This window comes from Rousettus aegyptiacus, unplaced genomic scaffold (genome assembly GCF_014176215.1).
Source record: "Rousettus aegyptiacus isolate mRouAeg1 unplaced genomic scaffold, mRouAeg1.p scaffold_m13_p_7, whole genome shotgun sequence".
NCBI lineage: Eukaryota > Metazoa > Chordata > Mammalia > Chiroptera > Pteropodidae > Rousettus > Rousettus aegyptiacus.
The window spans coordinates 77,733,552-77,752,481 of NW_023416310.1; the positions used below are offsets into that span (position 1 = coordinate 77,733,552).

General features: G+C 46.1%; 1 protein-coding gene across 13 annotated transcripts in view; it reads right to left on the reverse strand.

The window, feature by feature from the left end:
• Positions 1 to 18,930, reverse strand: part of TENM2 (teneurin transmembrane protein 2) — a 2,693,686-nt gene that overhangs the window by 118,704 nt on the left and 2,556,052 nt on the right. For 11 of the 13 annotated variants that reach the window (XM_036224945.1, XM_016151441.2, XM_016151445.2 and 8 more), the window contains 3 exons: positions 9,103 to 9,297; positions 3,900 to 4,100; positions 2,079 to 2,291 (listed from right to left, as the gene is read on the reverse strand). In XM_036224945.1, the coding sequence (XP_036080838.1) occupies positions 2,079 to 2,291; positions 3,900 to 4,100; positions 9,103 to 9,297 (609 nt within the window). The remainder of the gene's footprint in view (positions 1 to 2,078; positions 2,292 to 3,899; positions 4,101 to 9,102; positions 9,298 to 18,930) is intronic. The other 2 variants (XM_036224946.1, XM_036224948.1) reach the window with 1 other exon arrangement.

The window sequence follows — 18,930 nt, forward strand, 5'->3', positions numbered from 1 at the left end:
CTTTTTCTCAGTCAAGACTGTGCAACTCTCTAACTCAGGGTTGGCCTTTTTTTGTTGTTGTTGTTCCTGTAAAGGGGCAGATAACAAATGGCTTTGTGGGCCACGAGGTCTCTGTCCCAATTATTCAATGCCAAGAGACAGTATGAAAGCTGACAGTACCTCGATGGATGAGTGTGGCTATCTGATAACATTTGCTTACGGACGCTAAAATTTGCATTTTATATAATTGTCATGCGTCAGGAGATAGTTTTAAAAAAATTATTTTTCAACTCTTCATAAATGTGAAAATTATTCCTAGCTCATGAGCCACAGGGCGACAGGCAGCAGGCCAGATTTGGCCTCATAGGCCATGAATTTCCAAACCCTGCTCTGATCTGGCAGGGCAGCCCTCATGTGAGTTGTCTCGGAATAAAGATGGGTTGTAGGGAGGAGGGAGGCAGCAGGCATCACCGTGGGGCACTAAACCCTCGGCAGATGTGGGAAGGGGGCAGCCGAGGGGAGGTGAAACTGGGCTGTGCAAATAGAGAGAAAGTAGGATTTTCTACCTAAAGGTTATCGGTTTGCAAGAGCTCCCTTCTGGGGGGAGGCTGGGGGTAAGGGAAGTTTTGGGGGTGGGGAGTATTTAAATCACAGTGGGCATGCATCAAGAGGAATGTCCCTGAAGACTGGAAGCTATTAATAAGAATTTTAAACTGTCTCAGTCGTAGGCTATGCGCATCCCTTCCTTACAAGTCTTCTGAATTATCCCCCAGGCTCTGCAGGGAACTGAGGATGAAAGTGGCTGCAGGGGGAGTAGGGTCTGGAGCATCATTGCGAGATTGCAAAAACAATTCACTGCCAACAGACTGTCCCGGCAGGGTCGCAGTGCTATGGTTGTGGCCCGGATTGGCACGCTGCCCCTCGGATGTCCAATTAGATGGAACTGGGGGAAGTCTAATGCAGAGGGCGCTTTATCTCTGCTTAACCACCCAAATGAACAGCATGGGAAACTGAGTTTGATCTCATGAGTCAGTCCTGGATAGGTTCCTCACCCCGTCTCTCACTCCAGGCGGCTGATCTGTGACTAGGGTTTTGGGGCGAGGACAGAGGGGGGCCTCCGGCTTGATGGCTACAATCGATGCAACTTTACGGAGGCAAATCAGTAGTCTGACTGGAGACATCTCTGAGAGTTTTCATGCAAGCAAGTGGATTAGCCAGCTTGGCATGAAATGAATTCTAGATCTGACTTAATTAAACAACAAATCCGAAAACTGGAGGTAAAATGGAGCAGATCCCAAGGGTCTGAGATATGTGGAAAACCAGAGAGCACTGACTACCACCTCCTCAATTAAAGGGATAATTGAGTGCCTTTAATCCAGTATTGTCACATCCCAAACCACAATTAATGACTGAAAACAAACAAAAACAAAACGGAAGAAACTTGAAAACTATTTCTCAAGAAAGAAGAAAACGACCTTTAAAAAATAATCTTGGTCAAGAAGCTTATCTGCAGAGGTGGCTGAGTGAGAATGAAACAGGACCGGAGGAGGAGACATTCAGAGGAGGGGCGTGGTGATGGGGAGGGTCAGGAGCCCAAGGATGAAGCCTCGTCTTGGGACAGCAAGAGGATGCTCGAACCTGTTACAGTGGTGCTTGGCTACCCAGGAAACCCGGGAGTCCTGCCTGCATCCCACCTTCTCTAAAAGAAGTGAGTTCAATAGTTGCTAGTAAGCAGGGGTCGGGTGAGCCAGCCAGCTGGGAGAGCATTCAGAAGGAGAGATTTGCAGACCGCAGTCTTTGGGGGTGCGTGAACCCTCCAGGCCCTGACGAGTTCCCATGCATGTGCATTTTCCCCACCCCGAGATCGGTAATTTGGATGGATTTTCTTATCAGGCCCTTTTCTTCCCCACCCGGAATTCTGGAAAGAAGGAAAAGCCTTTTCCGGTCGAGACCTTGCTTTTTCCCTCCTCTGTCCCCTTGGCGATTTGGAGAGGCAGCGGGAAGGTTGGCGAGCACTCGTGTCCCTGAAGGAACAGCCGGTTGCAATGCACGACCATCACTATAGATCTACGATTTATGAAAATAAAGCAAATATGTGCCTGTTTCGGTGCCTGTCGTTTGCCTACCAATGGTGCAGTGTTCACCATTCCAGCCCTCTCGGCATTCACATTTCCCATCTTTACAGGTCCCGTGCTCAATGCAGCGGGGGTGGCACACGCGCTGGTCACAAGCTGCGCCTGTCCAGCCCTCTTCACAGCGGCAGACTCCCCCGATGCAGACGCCGTGAGTGCCACAGTCTACTGAGCACACTTCTGGAAGAAAAACAATGATTACAGCTCAACACCACAGCTGGCGACACCCTCCGCTGGAGGCCGGATCACGCACACGGCCCGGATCCCTGCAGCAGGCCCCGAGGCCCGGCGGCTAGGTCATCTTGGGAGGCCTTTCTCTCCCCTGGCTGGGTGCTAATCCATCGTTATGCATTTTCTAGAGCAGCGGTTCTCAGAGTGTGTCCCTGGACCAGCAGCATCACTGTCACCTGGGAACTCGTTAGAAATGCAAATCGTTGTGCCTTGGTTGGCCGTCCTAAATCAGGAACTCTGGGAGTGGGGCTGAGAAATTACTTTTAACAAGTCCTCCAGGTGATTTTGATGCTCGCTGGTGTGTGAGAACCACTGTCGTAGAGCTTGAGACAAGCTCAGGATGAGATCAGACAGTGGAAATCCAGTTTGGAGAAGTTACCTGGGAGGTGCCCACCTGAAAAGATACCTGTGGATCCTGATGCTCTAGACAGCTGGGATATCTGCCCCTGAGAGCCTGAACTGACCCAAGGCCAGCAGGGGACCCCACAGCTCCATCCCCATGATGACTACAGACCCAGGTCAGCACCTTGGTGGCAGTGATGACCGCTGTAACCTGCGCTGCATTTACACAGCCTCTTTCTCAAAGGAGCTCAAAGTCTCTTGCGGTTGGAGGGAGACAGACAGACAGATACGCACTCTCTGGCGTTCCTCCCTCTCATGCGAGGACAAGCACGTGCCAGACATTCATCCTGACAACAGACTACTGAGGGAGGCGTGGCTCGTCAGCCCAGGGGAGGGGAGACCAGACAGGGTGGGTCGGTGACTCACACGGCATGGCATTAGCACGCTGCGGCCTTGACCCTTGGGCTCTTTCTCCCTGCCTCCTCTGCACAGTTTGGCCTGGACCACCAGTGTCAGATTCGAAGCCAGAGTTGAGTGGGCTGAGAAGACATCTCAAAATAGCCCCCCCCTTTTTTTTTTAACCGACTCTTTTTTCTTTTTGCAATGAAATATTCATTTCTTTCCCTTTGTAGGCAAAGCTTCATATACATCCCTTTTCTGATTGCCATGGCAATGTGACAGCTGTCTCACTACCCAGAGGAAGGGGGCGGAACGATGAGCACCTGCCGGGATAGGCACTTGTCAGTGTGAGCGGAACCATTCTCGGGAAGGCTGGGACTGACTTGACCTGCTGAACCGTTCCATTGTAAGGTCACTCGGGAGGTAAGACACATACTCTTAATTTTAGGAAAATAAAGTGTACAGCACAACTTCATCATTTTCCTGTCACCGGAGTGCTGCAGAGCTTTATAACAGGTCCGCGCAGCACCCCGAGGGAGCCTCTTTTCTGTTTTATAGGATGTTCCATTCAGCTTGTCTGGGGCAGAATTGTTCTGTTTTGTTTTCTGGTACCTTAGGGAGTCTACATAAGGAAATCTATAATGCAAATGAAAGCGTCCCTGCCGGGCCCCTCATCCATTTGCAGTGATGGAGCCAATGAGGCCCGGGAACCTATGCAGTGTTTTTTTGTTTGTTTGTTTGTTTCTCAAGGATCACAGCCTTCACAGCGGAGGACGAGAAAGTACAAGAGGCACCAGAGAAAACCTCTTGGCTTACCAACGGAGCAGTCGGGACCCATCCAGTTGGGATCGCAGCTGCAGAGGCCAGTGTCGGGGAGGTAGGTGCCATGCCCACTGCACTGGTCTGGGCATTGGACCCTTGCCAGCTCACAGTTTAGACCGCCCCAGCCAGGGCTGCAAAGGCATTCTCCATTTACACAGACTCCATGGCTGGAACACGTAGGATCCAAGCAATCAACTGAAAAAGATGAAGAGGAAGAGTCTGATTAACCATGAGGGATCGGCCCTGAGACACCAGCTAACGGCTGAAGGGACCAAGCGAATGGGGCAACCTGGAGAATAGCGACGTGGTCCCTTAGAGAATTAAAGACTTGTTAATTGTCACAACACCAACTGTCGACTCTCAAACCTGAAGAGAAAGCGAGAGGAGAAAAGGGGATTTCTCAAGCAGAATGAGGAGAAATCGCGTACAGAAGCGCGTCGTTCGACCTTGAGAAGCTGGTCTTTATAAACACAGGCGCTTAGGTGTGCCTTAGCTGAACCACGGCAGAGCTTCTGAGAATGGGACCTGAACACTGGTGAGGACTGTGTGTGTAGTACTGCCAAACCCAGTTACCCCTCACTGTCAGAGGGGAACGTAGAGATGCTCATTCTAACTCATTCATGCTTGGCTTCGGAAGGTAAGAAAAGACTAAGAAGAAAACCGATGAAATTCATACATGAGTCACTTTCCTAATCGTGTTATTTAGGCTAAACCTAAAACAAGTTTTTATATTCTCTGAGCATACACCTACAGAAGGGGTTAGTAACTGTGCAGGATGAAAGAGGTGAAGTTGAGTGGGGAAATGTTCTCACGGGTTAACCTGCCTACGGGGAATGCTGAGTGGACTAAATGCTGAATTCCCGTGGCCATGGCGCTGACCATTCCCCAGACAGTCAGTCGGACTCATTAATGGTTGGATTCTGGTCACTGTTGCTCTTGCTAATTTCATGGTCGGATTGTTTGGCCATCTCAATAATCAGAACGGATATACATCCAGTGGGGGACTTGATGATGATTATTCTGGAATCAAAGTGAGAAGAGGAGTCAGCTGCAAAGGCTCGTTCCTGAGGACAGGACATTTCGCATGAGAATGTGACCCCAAACTTTGGACATCTCCCAGCCAAGAGTTGATTAACGGGGCTGTTCAGAAGAAGACTATCTTCCTTAGGTATTCCCAGGACATGATACAATGCATTTGGAGAAGAGAGCACTGGACACCATGGAGTTTAAATGGCACACGGTGGCCTTGCAGTAGGCCCGATGTTGCCGTACGGATCAGAAAAACAGGGAGGTCTCACTGCCTTACTAGACTAAGTCATACAACCTCCTCCATGTTAACAGCTCGGGTATCAGGCCTCTTGGCCTAAATTAAGGCATCTACTTCTGCTATCATGTGGGGGTGCAGCCAGCTTGAGACCACTTCAAATTCTTTTCTCGAAGTGTTTTGGATCACACCGATGGTGTAATTCGGTCCCTCACGTGTACGTGTGCCATCTTGTGGCTCAGAGTCTCAGGGAAGATTCTGATTTCTCTCTTTCCCCGATGCCAAGATTGAGACACGCGAGATTTCTGGCTTCTAAATAGTTCATTGCGACACTGAGTTGGTAACCCTTAGGGTTCCAGCTTTTCATAGTGTAGTGTCTTCTTATTTTTCTTTATACAAAATAAAGGTGGGTTTTTAAATTGATGCTACACTGACTCCAAATAAGACGTCATTATTTAGATTATCCATGCTCAAAACGAGGAAGTTGGGTTTATTAGAAATCATGATATTCCATGAATTTTCCGAAGAGCACCCTTCCCGAGGTAAAAACAAAAATTTTCAATGTTAAAAGATATTCCTCAGGATCTTATTTGGATAGTCTCAGGAAGATACTATTTATGGAAATCAGTTTAAAACTAGTTGAGCCATGGGAAAACCAAAGCTATTTTTTTTTTTTTTTTTTTTAAATCAAGAACAAACTCCGAAAGGTGATTTTTGGTGACTTAGTATTAGTTGAAGATGTTTATGATAGCGTTACTTGCTCTGGTTATAATCATTTTAATGTCGAATTCATTGTCTTGGTGACTGTAACTCCTGATGATCCAAACCTTTCAGATACCGTCAGATATGCCCCCCTCAGGCAAGGTTCAAACACATAGAAGACATTTACAAAGAGGTTGTATAATGCCTTTGTCATCTCATGCCTATCACAGTTAAGGGAATATAGTAGATGTTCAATGCACAATTGCCATAAGAATGAATGACAGACTTAAGCATTTGTCATTAATGGGAAAAATTTCCAGTGTGAGGGAATGACAAGAAAAATGGTGCTAACGCATTCTTGCTTTTGGGAAGAATGCCGTGTAATTTGCAATTTGCAAAATATGAACTAATTCATTCAGAATCAAGCTTTTCCATATTCTTCTAATAAAAGAAAATCCCTGCATTCTAGTTTTTACTCTGTCCCCATTTCTAATACCACAAAATCTAAATATACACAAAAAATATCTCATGTGCTATGTGCCTTAAAAATTACCCTCCATCTATAATTAGCCATTTAAAATGTTTGGTGAGGCGCCAACAGCTAAGAGCTTTCAAAAAAAAAAAAAAAAAAACCTCGAAAATGGTATCATAATCTTTTCCTTAGAAGGATGAAATAAAAAGTAATGTACAAAAAATAAATAAGTAAAACTGCATTCCCCCCTCTCTCCACCTCAGATAAATGAGCTTTCTCTTCTTTATCCTGAATTACAGTTTGAAGGAAGAAAGAAAATCCACTGAGATTTAATAGCCCAGGCCTGGAATGTCATCAAAAGAACCATTTCTCGTATTTAGAAATATGAACTAACCCTTTCTCTGGTCAGTGATACCAGCAAATATGCCCGCCGTGCTTTATTTATAATTACAGCAGCTGATGGAATAACTAAATTCAGACTTTAAGAGGAGCGGTTTCACTATGAATTTTAAATTTGGTTTCAATTTCATAAGATGGTCTCGTGGCCACCTCCTTAGAGTCTTTAGAAGGCAGAAGGGACTGTGGCATTTTACGAAGCTTTATAAATAGAAACAGTGTTATACTTAAAAGGGGGACAGTGGCCTTTACCAGCTAAGTACCACGTGCCTTACACGACCGGCCCCCTGGCAGCTGAAATCATTAGAACTCATTTAGTCTTGGGCCCTCTATAGGTTTGACAAAAAAGGGTTGTGAATGCAGTTTCTATCCCTAAGGATAAAAAAGGAGGTCAAGGAGTTTTACAAACAATATGTACTATAAACCCCTAAAGAACCATGAATTACATTTATGAAGTTAAATGTCATTGAAAAATGACTCAACCATGAAACTGACATGAAAACATGGCTGACTTAAACCAACACGTCAATTCCTCCCTCATCACCTTCTACTCCCCCAGACATCATTGAATGAAACTTCACGAATACATCCTTTCGTTTTCTTGTGCGAATTTGTTAATAGTGAAACGATGTTTATGCAGCAAAAATGGAGGATGGCAACTATTGATTTCGTTGCCATGGCCATTTCGGGGAAATTGTTTGAACGTTATGACTATGATGAATATCAGAAATAAAAAAAAAAAAAAAAGCTAAATGGAAGAAAAGTGCTGATCCAGACTTTTTGATTCCATTTCCTATTTTGAAAACAGCATATGAATCACCTCGGTTCATTCTCTTTGGGTAGCAGAAATCAATAGATGGGATTTCATCCTTTCATAATGATCCACGTGGCTTCCTTGTTTTGTTGGATGGTTAATTCACTCTGAACGTTTAAATAAAACTGGTTGGGAGAGTAAAAAAGTTGAGAAATGACTTGAAATTCCACTCATACAGATATGCACAATCCTTACTGGAGGGAAACAATTCTAAGACAGGCAATGCCGTTGCTCTAGCACTTTCTTCTCGCCAAAGGATGTATGCAAAAGGTCATTTCGACCTTTCTCGTCATATTATTGGCCTCTCCCATGTTTTCAGTGAGTGTAGCTTTGCCTCCTGCAATCCATTTATCTTTAAGAACTTTAACCTTTCAAGCAGGGTTATTAAATCAGTACTTCCTCCATCCAAACTCCCAATTTGGTTTTATGATGCAGACAGAGGGAGGCTACCTTTTATAATAGAGGAAAAATGAAGAGAGAGTCGAGTGAGTGAAGATCTGGGGGTCAGTCTTCTGAGCGCCATTAAGGGCACTACCAGTGATATGTTGAAAAAAATCTTAACAGAATAATGTCATGGAAGCTGACTCTTTGTAGCCATAGTTCTAAAAACGATGAAATGGAAGATTTCACAAGGGGAGCGTGTGTGTGTCTAAGGATAAGGCACTGTCACTGCTTTGTGGTGAGGGCTGGGATGATTGGTTATTTTGGGTAGAACCCTGGGGACCATAAAGTTAATGCGATGGGAGAACAGATCCACCTGCCTGTAGGGACTTGACAGCACCTGAGGCCCCTCCTGCTCAGCCTGGCTGTGAGAAGTCAAGAGAGAACACTGGCATAGGGATCTTTTCTGCAGGGACATAACCAAGTCTCCTCTGACTGTACGATCATAGGTGAGCAGGATGATTTTCCCTCTGTGGCGTCTCCAAGTGGGATGGATACCTATAGTCTTTCAAGCCTGGCTGCTTTCCTACTGGTATTAATTTTTGCTGAAATATCTTCACAGACATGCATGGGTCTTAGGTTATCAGGGTCAGCAAAATGAGAGCTTTGGGGAAGACCGGGAAGGAAAATTAAGGATTCTTGTTTCTTCTTTTTCTAGATAACTTTCCTGTTTTCCAATTCGGAAGGACTTTAAATAAAGCAGAAGAGGAAGAAAGGGGATGAGGAAGGAAGGAAAAAAAAAAGGTAAAGAAGGAGCAGGAAGGGGAGGAGGAAAAATAGAAGGAATGAGAAGACAGACAAAGGCAGAGGAAAGAATTTAAGGAGAGAATCAAAGGGGAAAGGGAAAAGGAGCTAATTAATGTAAAGAAAAATCACATGTTCCTTCCAGAACCATTCCACAGGCCTTCTGTTTTGCACTGCTTGAGAAGTCCATCGAGCCAAGGATTTCAAGTTCTCCGTGCGAAACGCTGAAATTCCCCTTGCAGACCGATGGGCTTGGGGCCCGGCTCATTAGCAGAGGCCCAGCCCTGTGAACGCCTCCCTCCCGCCTCCGCCTCCGCCTCCGCCTCCCTCCCGCGGCCCAGCCCACCCGCCTGGCTGCGCTCACCTTCCTCACAGTGCTCGCCTTTGTAGCCGGCGGAGCACACGCAGGTCCCATCGATGCAAGAGCCGTGGCCCCCGCAGGACGGGTCGATGCACTGATTCATGGGCACGTCGCACTCCGCGCCTTTCCAGCCGCTGTAGCACTGGCACGTCCCTTTAGAGTACTGACCGTTCCCACTGCACAGGACGGGGCAGGCGGCTGTAAAACCAGAGACAGAGCACCAGGTCATGGAGACCAGCACCCGAACGGCCGTGTCAGCCTAAGGAGGCAGAGCCTGCCTGCCTGGTGCCTCAGCTTTCCCTGCAAAGTTCCAGGCCGGGGACTCTGGCCGTGGAGGGGCAGAGCCATCTTCAAACAGACAATAACCACCATGGTCACCACCCCTACCGCCACCCCCACAACAAAAAGGCTACTGGTAACAGCACCCCACCACCAATTAAATGCTTATTACATCCCAGGCATAGCTTAAAATGCTTTATGCACCATCTATGACCCAATCACCGGAATCCCTCTAGGAGATGGAGGCTAGCAGTATCATGATCGGATTTTACAGATGAGGTTCAGACTGGTGAAGTTAAGTGGCCGAAGTCACAAAGCTCACAGCGTGGGGGGACCCATTGGAAGCCAGGGTGGCCTGGCTCTGAGCTGGGCCCTTAACTAAGCTACATGGTTTCGCACGCTGCTGTTGTTGGTTTGGGGGGTCAGAACCCATTCTGAAGAGTATTTTACTCTCAGATTAGTTATCTCCTGTTCCTAACAGGTTTATGATCACTAACAAGGAAGGGAGATGGGCTACAGGTGAGATAATCTCTCTATACCTCAGTTTCCTTATGTAGACCACAAAGAAATAACTGTGTCTACCTCAGAGTGTCGCATGTGTAATAAAGTATAAGGGTTAATTATACTTGGCCTATTTTACAAATAATCAGGAAGGGGAGGGCAGGCTGAAGCCACGACGCGTCTAGCAGTTAAAGTCTCGGCTGAGACCCTCTTGGGTCTGTTGACAGGAGGAAGGCTGCGGATCAGTGGGGACTGTCTGGTAGGAGAGACTAAGTCCGCACCAGTCCGACCTCGCTCGTGCCAATCCCGCCCTCTCAGAGATCGCCCAGAGTGGGACCTTAGCGGGTGCCTTCAGGCTCTGGATTTCTCACCGCACCCCCCACCCCCATCAGTTTGTAAAAGGACTTAAATTTTCAACCTGGCTTCTACGATGAGCCTAAAATGAGGACCTGGCTCCAGGCGATGGACCTGGCATTCAGGGACCGTCAGAAATGACCACCAGAGATGCTTCACCGACTCCTGGTCCACCTGTTACCTACGGTGCACAGGCTCCAAGAATCTGACACGTGTCCTGGAGCATGCCCCACAAATGGTCTGCCCACCCCATGAAGCGGTCACACAGCTAATCACATCACTCCCTACTCAACGGCCCCACTCTTATGTCACATTTCATTTAGTTTTTTACAGTAATTTCTTCTGTGAGTGTCTAATTTCCCAAAGATACAGTAAACCACTCAAGGACAGGGCCACATTTGTCACTTGATTTTATTCCAGTGCTGCCTTCGTCATTGTTGACCTGGTTAAGAAAATATTTCTCCTACGTTCCAGCATTCGGGGAGTCCCAAGTGATGGGGTTATGGGCAAGCACTGAGTGGCCATTTGTGACAACGTGGACCGAGCGATGTCTGGAGTGGACCTCATGTTGCACTCTTCCTGAGAAAGTGCCTGATTTACCTTCGTGGTAAGCCGACCCGAAACAAAAGCTTCTCGACAGGTGACCTACGAGTGAGGGGCTATTCCTCCACAAAATGCCTTATAAAAGGATAGTTTGGGAAACTCTTGAGGGGAACACACATAATTCCCAGTAGAATTCTGATGCTTATGAATATACCAGAGGAGAAGCATGACTTGCAAAATGAGAACATCAAAGCCACACGTTGAATTTAGATGAATTCTCTCTCCACTAGGGAGTACGCTTCCAATTTCCAGGCTGGTGAAGCGGATCTGTAGAGTTGCTATGTATGCTGATTGTCTAAGAGAGGGTAGAAGAAAGGGCTTCAAACCCAGGGTGCCCAAGATTCAAATTAGGGACTGCGCCGACATAAATGAGCATGAGAAATTACGGGCTTGCTCAACGTTTTGCGAGGGCTTTGAAGACAAAGTAAATTTGTTCCATGTTACTTCCTTAGGAGATTCATGCTAAGCTCTAGGTCATGGATGGCACGTGTGTGCACACGAACTACTATTCTCACTTTCTGCACCTCTGCAGGGATCATTAATTGATCATGGCACCTTGTCTTCCTGACCGAGAAAGAGCCTCAAAGCCTTCGACGCGGTGCCGAGGCTGAGACTTGCTGGCAGGCGGACTCAGCATTCAAGAGAAAATTCATCTGCCGTTTCCTATCTAGGTAGCACTGAAGCAACCTCCTGGTGGGAAGGCTAGAGTCGGCATCATTTCTTACCCCACTCCTACTCTCGCACACTGAAATAGGAAAACAGAAAGAAGTGTGGCTACACACATCTAGCGAGATGAGCTTCTGGGTGCTGTTTCTGACCTGAGGGACATAGATTGGTCAAGCCGTCACGGGTGGCAGAGAAAGTTACATTAAATCACCACCGGTGGGTTCCCATTGTGCCCGCCTTCCTCCCCCAAAGTGAAAGAGTATAGAAAGCGAGGAGCAAATAACTGTCGTCTTTATTAACTGATATAATGCAATTAGAATTATTTTCTTTATTCATGTTGAAACTGTTGCTCTCCTGCATAAACTCCAAGTGGTAAAAAAAAAAAAAAAAGTATTGTCTAGAAGGTAAGAATGGATTTTATTTAAAATCGGGTGCCTGGGAAATCAAATTTAAAATGTGACCTATTTAAATTACTCAGGGAAAAAAAAATGGAGATGGAGAACAGTCAGGTCAGAGAGTTCTCCACATTCTGAATGCAACCTTCCTTCGGTATGTTTGCCGTATGCTCACCGGGAGTGTGGTAAAAATGCAAAACAGTGTCATGTTCTCCGGAAAGTAGGGCACTTGTTGGCTTGGCTGATGTCACCTTAAAAAGCAGGAGGCAGGTTAAGGACTGAAGCTCGCCAGTAATGCATTTGTCATCAGGGCAGAGTGCCGATGCCAGACGGGCGCCCTCCGGTGGTTGCTGGGCTGACCTGCATGGAGAGCCCCTTCTTTGGGTCACATTCATTCCCAGACAGCACAGCCCAGAGGATCACAGGACGTGAGGCTCAGCCTAGACCTCATGTGGGGGGTGGGGTGTGAAGTGGGGACCTCCTGCACTAATAACTCTTCTCATATTTTTACTATCATTAAATTTCTAAGATTTTTTTTTTTTTTTTTTAAATTACAGGTTATAAGACAAATGATTCTGACTTCTCACTCTGCTCAGAAATAGTATGGAATAGGAGGAGAACAAGTAACGGAGAACTGGGTACAAAACCCAGCCCATCACTTACCAGCCGTGGGGTTCGGGCAAGATTACTCACTGTTCTGAGACACAATTTCCCCTTTCAGCAATTGTCTCTCAGAGTTGATCAGAGTATTAACTGTGATCATGGATTCAAGGACTCAAAAATAGTAACTGATACACCTGGTTAGCAATTAATGAATGTTCTCTCATGAAATTTCAAATCGAGTCTCCAAACTGACTTCAAGGGTTAGCAGAATTAAAAATGTAGTAATTCTCAAATGTGTAGGTACTCACACCACCACCGTCATCAACACCACCACCCACACCACCACCACACACACCGCCTGAAGAGTATCGGAGTACACTGAATGGAAAGGGCTCATCTTTCTCTTCCTTCCGTCTTCTCTGGCTGTGGGTGGAAGTGGTTCTGGAATCCCCACATATGGAGTATTTTATGTCCCTGTCTCTCTCTCCAATTTCTAAGGCTTATAGGAGCAGAACATTGTGCATTCAAGCTTGTACTTTAAATTAATTAAAATGTTTGTACAAAGTGACTATTCCTGTTTTACTCAGTCTAGTAAATGGAAGCTCTATGACTCCTGTAGAAGAAAAATAAATTACCGTTGCCACTAACGACTGACAAGTTAACAGGCTGATGACAAAAAAATGACACAATTTAGATTCACCTAAATGGTGTAAAACTCATTTTAATGATCAAGCCAGAGCTTTTTCCTCCTCCCAAAGTTCTCTGTAAGGGATGAGATGAATTATTAGTGTTATTTACTCGGCAGGAAATAACAGGACAAGTCACTTGTGTCTTCAGTTTTAAGTAAGGCAAATCCACCTACTTGGAGCTTGTAGTAGAAATAATACCTGAAGGAAAGGTAGAGATGGTTGAAGAGGCTTAATCATACAGGTAGAGGGAAATGCCTTCATCTTGACAAGTCATTTGTGGGCCCGGCTAGATGAATGAACAGGGGGAATTTCAAATAATGTGTCTTTTAAAAATGATTTGAAGTCTGATTGAAAATCCCTTTGGAAAAGAGACATGAGACTTATTTGAACCTAATACTCTGGATAAATTGTCAAAATATCACTAACAATGGGTTGCCTCACATCCTAGTTAGTCAATAAATATTACAGAATAATCTGGTGTGTGTTAGTAGCTGGGTTAGGTGGTAGGGGAAAATGGCGGATCAATGAAGATGCCGCCTTTCTCCTGAAGCGGTTGAGGAGCTAATATTTGGGTCATGTTGGTGACGCAAAGTTCAGTGCCCTGGAAACCAAAACTGGTGTCCCGTTGTCTTTCCGGACTGTGCTCTTAGCGTGGTGCTGAGCAAAGCCACGTTAGCAAAGGCGAGTTTCACTTCTGGCTAGGTCCCTGCAGTTGGCGATTCATTTTGCAGACAATAAAGTTTGACCTCTACTGCACACGGTACTCAGAAAGAAAGTCCATACACATTAAAGATCGAAATAGAAAAAAAAAAAAAAAAACCTCTACAAAACTGTTTGAAAAAATATTAAAGACTTGGCTATTGTAAATTGTACTGCCCTGAATATTGGAGAATTTACAATAGCCAAGATATGGAAGCAACCTAAGTGCCCATCAACAGATGATTGGATAAAGAAATTATGTTCATACACACAATAGAATATTACTCAGCCATTAAAAAAAAAAATGAAATCCTACCATTTGCAACGACATGGATGGACCTAGAGGTTATTATGCTGAGTGAAATAAGTCAGACAGAGAAAGATAAATATCATACAATTTCACTTGCATGCAGAATCTAAGGAACAAAAATATAGCGGACAATTTGGTGACGAACAGAGGGGAGAGAAGTTGGGGGACTGGGACAAGGGGGTGAAGGGTTAAAGAAGTACAAATTAGTGGTTGACAGTTGGTCACAGGGATGAGGAGCACGGCAGAGGGAACGCAGTCAGCATTAATACGATGGCTAGGTGGGGGAACTACACAGACATGTAACCAATTATACTGTGTACTTGAAACTAATTTAAATAAATTAATTTTAAAAATATTAAAGACTAATTTTATTATCTTGGTTTGGGAATACGTAAGGAAAATATAGACCCTAGAAACCAAGAAGGAAAAGAAGGAAGATCAGATGTGATCATATGACATTTAGATCTATACAACAAAGAATACAGAAAATTGAGGGACAGAAACACCAGGAAGACATATTTTTTAACATGTTTTTCAGAATAAAGCTTGATACCTGGAATACACAGAGAGCTCTCACTAATCAATAAAAAGAGACAAGCGAGTGAAAACCTGGGCGGCAGACATACAAATGTAAATATAGAAAGCCAACAGGAGTATGAAAGGACACTCGTTTCATTAGGAATAAGTACGGAAAAAAAACGAGAAGAGAGAATCCTTGTTTATCAGATTGGGAAAAAAAAAAAAACCCAACATGTAAAAAACCGATAAGCCCAATGCTGTCACGGCTGAGGGGGAGTGTGCTCTGTCCAACACAGCTGGTGGGGACATAACTTGTCACTGTCACTATCTGGATAGCTTGATACCTGGAATACACAGAGAAGCCTGTTGACCTTGGTACCTCATTTTTCCCTTTCTATTAAATGGGCAGAGCAGTAAGGGACTGCCCGTGTAGGAGGAGTGACGCAGTTAGAGAGCAGAGCCAAGGAAGGGTAATGAAAGCACGGACGCAAAGATTATCAGCCTTTCCCATCACGATTGTCACCTGTGACCCGACCAGCCGCCTGCCTTCCTGCCTGGAACACTCAGACGCTCGAGAGTCTACACTCTGCTGGCTTGATGGGGGCAAGACCCAGCAGGCCCCCGAGACAAGAGGACACCAAAGGACGCTCCTGACCGACAGGGCAGAGACTCCGGCTCAGAGGCCAAAGTTCGGACGCACCAACGTCCTCACTTCTGTTTTGTCAAATGGCACATTAATAAGCGAGAAAGCGATTCAGGGAAGAATTTCCAGAAGGACAAAAAACTCATCAGGTGTGTCAGATCTCTGACATGCAGGAGCCATGTGGGGAAAGAAGCACACGCTGACTTAAGCACGAAAGTATAGATGCTTTAATTAATCCGGGGTGAATTTAATTGCTTTAGTTAAGTGGAAATCGGGTTAAAAATGATGCAGAGCATGCTGGGGTGTGTTAAAAACATGACATATGAGTTGGATGAATCGATAAATTAAAAGTGCACAGATGTTTTAATTAAACCCAGGGAAGTTAACGAAGACCGCAAGAGACTTTTAAGCCTATGATTAATTCAATTCATTTAAAATACCTGTAGAGATATGGGGATGCCTCCATTTTGAGAGTTATAAAAGTTCTCAATCGATAAGTGCTTAAGCTGTTTTTAAAAAAGTCTTGTGTGTGTGTGTGTGTGTTACCAAGCAGCATTAATTACATAATGAATATTTAAATTCTTTAGAGTACACAATAAGCTTTTCTTGTTGCTCAAGGCCAGACTGAAGGAGCTTTGCATTCTGACTGCGATTCAAACACCGAGAAGAATTTGCAGATTATCAGCGTCCAACAAGCACAGAAGCTTCCTGAAGATGCCGGACGTCAGGAGACACAGTACTGGGCACAGAACAGGCTTATGAGTTGGACAACGCAAATTTCCTTTCGTTTTTTTTTACCAGCCGTGTGGCTGAGGACACTTTATTTTCAGCCTTGATTTCTTTATCTTTCCAATGGGATGAGAACCCTGGGGCCCCTACTCCGCACCGTTTTTGTGAGGATGACATGAGATGAGGCGTGTACAGTGCTCTGCCCGGGGCCCGGCGCATCGTAAGAAGTCTAGGGATAAGATTTTATAATCGCTATTGCTAACTGGGGGAAAAGTGTTCCGAGTCATGGCGTCATAAAGAAACGGGAGAGGGTAGATCACCGTTATATGTCACCTGCCCCAGCCAGCCTTCTCTCTAAAGACTGCTCTATTTCCCAGTATGAAGGTTTTTCTAAAGCACCCGGCTCTGTGTGCACTACGCCGACAGCCAGTGTCCCCAGGGTGAGGCGCTCTGCTTTCTAAGGCTGTCCTGCGACTTCCCTAGTGGTTTAAAAAGGAGAAAGAAAAGTTTCTACTCTCAGAAGCGGTTTAACTTGGGGGAACGTTGCCTGATGTCAGCCCTGTGACTTGATCTGTTTGGTAATGCGGGAGGCACGAGAGACGTTGTGGGCGGTCACGTTCTGGAGGATGCGGGGTGGGACTTGCGGGAGGATGCCAAGAACAGGGCACTGCAACTTCCTGCGGGGAGGTGGGCCTCCTCCACGCCCGCATGGCTTGCAGAAACAGAAGCGATGCTGCCTCTCCTGACCCCTGTTCTCTCTGGGTCTTCTTAGCAGAGCTCACGGACAATGTTATCAAGACTCAGACTTGAATGTGCACCTGAGCCCTCTGGGCATGTGTTAGAATGTGGATTCTGATCCAGAGGGTCCACCATGAGGCCTGAGGGTTTGTTTGGTTATTTATCACACTCCCCAGGCTGATGTTCGGACCCCAGACCTACTGAGCCAGAAACTCTGGGGGGAAGCCCAGCAAGCTGAGCGATTCTAATGAGCATTGTTCTAAAGCCATAACCGGGCACGGACCTCAACTTCTCTGAGCCTTCGTTTCCTTAGCTGTGAAATGGGGATGATAACACCACGTGTTGTGAAGATGAAATGAGATCATTCAGGTAAATCCCTTCACACGGAGCCTGGCGTGTACTTCGGCTTCAGCACGTGGCAGTGATTCTTCCGCTATTTTTCCCCAAGTGATCGGCTCTCATCCGGGGCCCTTGCTGCTGAGGACTTCCTGCATGTTTTCTCAGGTCAGGGATGGGAGGATGGAGGGGTGGGATTCAGCCTCAGGTCGCAATGGGCTGCAGAACAGCTCCTGCGGGCGGAGCCACGCCCCTGGCCTGTCTGCATTAATGGGGATTGTGGGAGGAGCTGGGGTGACAGGAGACAGGTGGGAAAGACGGAGGGTCTGAAGGAACAATTAGAGGGCATCCATGTTTGTTTCGGAAGAACAGGTGGGACCTGAGCTGTGGCGGCTTTGGGAGTGGTCACTGCTCTCCATTCAGGGGTCTTCCTGTCAAGTCTCTCTCCTGTGTGGCCATTAGGGCCACAAGCTTCAGAGCCAGCCAGATGTGGCTTCAAATTCTAGCCCTGTGACATGACCTTGGACAAGTAGCTTACTTTCTCTGAGTTTCTCTTTCTCTGGTAAAATAGTGATAATAACAAGATTTCAAAGGCTAGTTGGGTAGATTAATATTAGCTAATATTTATGGAGCATTTAACACACGCCAAGCACAGTTCTACACTCTTCAAACGTATTTACTTTTTAGTCCTCAAAACAGTGCAACTGGTGGATTGCTGCTGTCCTGCCCCATTTAATGCATGAGGAAGCCAAGGCTCAGAGAGGCTCAGTAATAGGTAGAGGAGCATGGACTCGATCTCTGTAGCTTTCATTCTTCATCACCCCGTTCTTCTGAGATAACACCTGTAAAACTGTAGAATAAATGGTGCTTCTTTTCTGTAAACTCTTTCCATTTCTTCTTCTTTTTTTTTCATTCCTCCTTTTCTCCCTCCTGCTCTCATTTCCTCCCTTCCTTCATTTAAGTTTGTCCCGCAAAGCTGGCGGATGCAGTCCTGCGTGATTAAACTGGACAAATCAGAAACTTGTTCCCCGGGACTCATTTTGGTTCCCGCACATTTTCTGGCCACATTTTCACCTTGCTAAGCCATGTCCCCCAAAATCAAGTCATCCGACATGGGGAGAGCACGTATTATTTCCTGAATAGCAAACTAGGTTCAGGGAAAGACGGAGAGGAAGCTGGAGGCTTGTGATCCAGCTGGAGAATCGGATGTAACCGCCCAGCGAAAACATGGCGCAGCAGGAAGGAAGGGCCGAGACGTTGCCGAGCTCGGTTCTTATCTGGTGGTGCTTCGGGCAGGTTGTGACCTATGAACTTGACCTTCAAGGATGAGCAGCTGTTCGATAGGAAAGGCTGGGACTGAGGAGAACGTTCCTGCCGAGAAAATCGCCGTAGTAGAGAGGAGGAAGCAGGACCATTGTATTTAGGAGGGACATGTATCTGGAACCTAGGGCGTGCGTGCCTTAGTGAGAGATGATGGTGCAGAAGTAAGCCTAGACCAAGGAGGACCTCGAGCAGCATTCTACGAGATGTATTCTTTCTTTTCAGAATATGGCCCCTGACCACCTGCATCAGAAACCCGGAGAAGCTTATTAAAAATGCACATGCCTGAGTCACACACCAGTCCTATGGATTCAGAATCGGCTCGCGTGGGACGAGAGCCTGGGGATATGCATTTATCACAATTTCACTAGATAAACGTCTTGAAACCACAGCTTGACAGCCGCGGCGGGAGGCAACTAGGAGCCACCAAGGGAGGGTAGTGACATG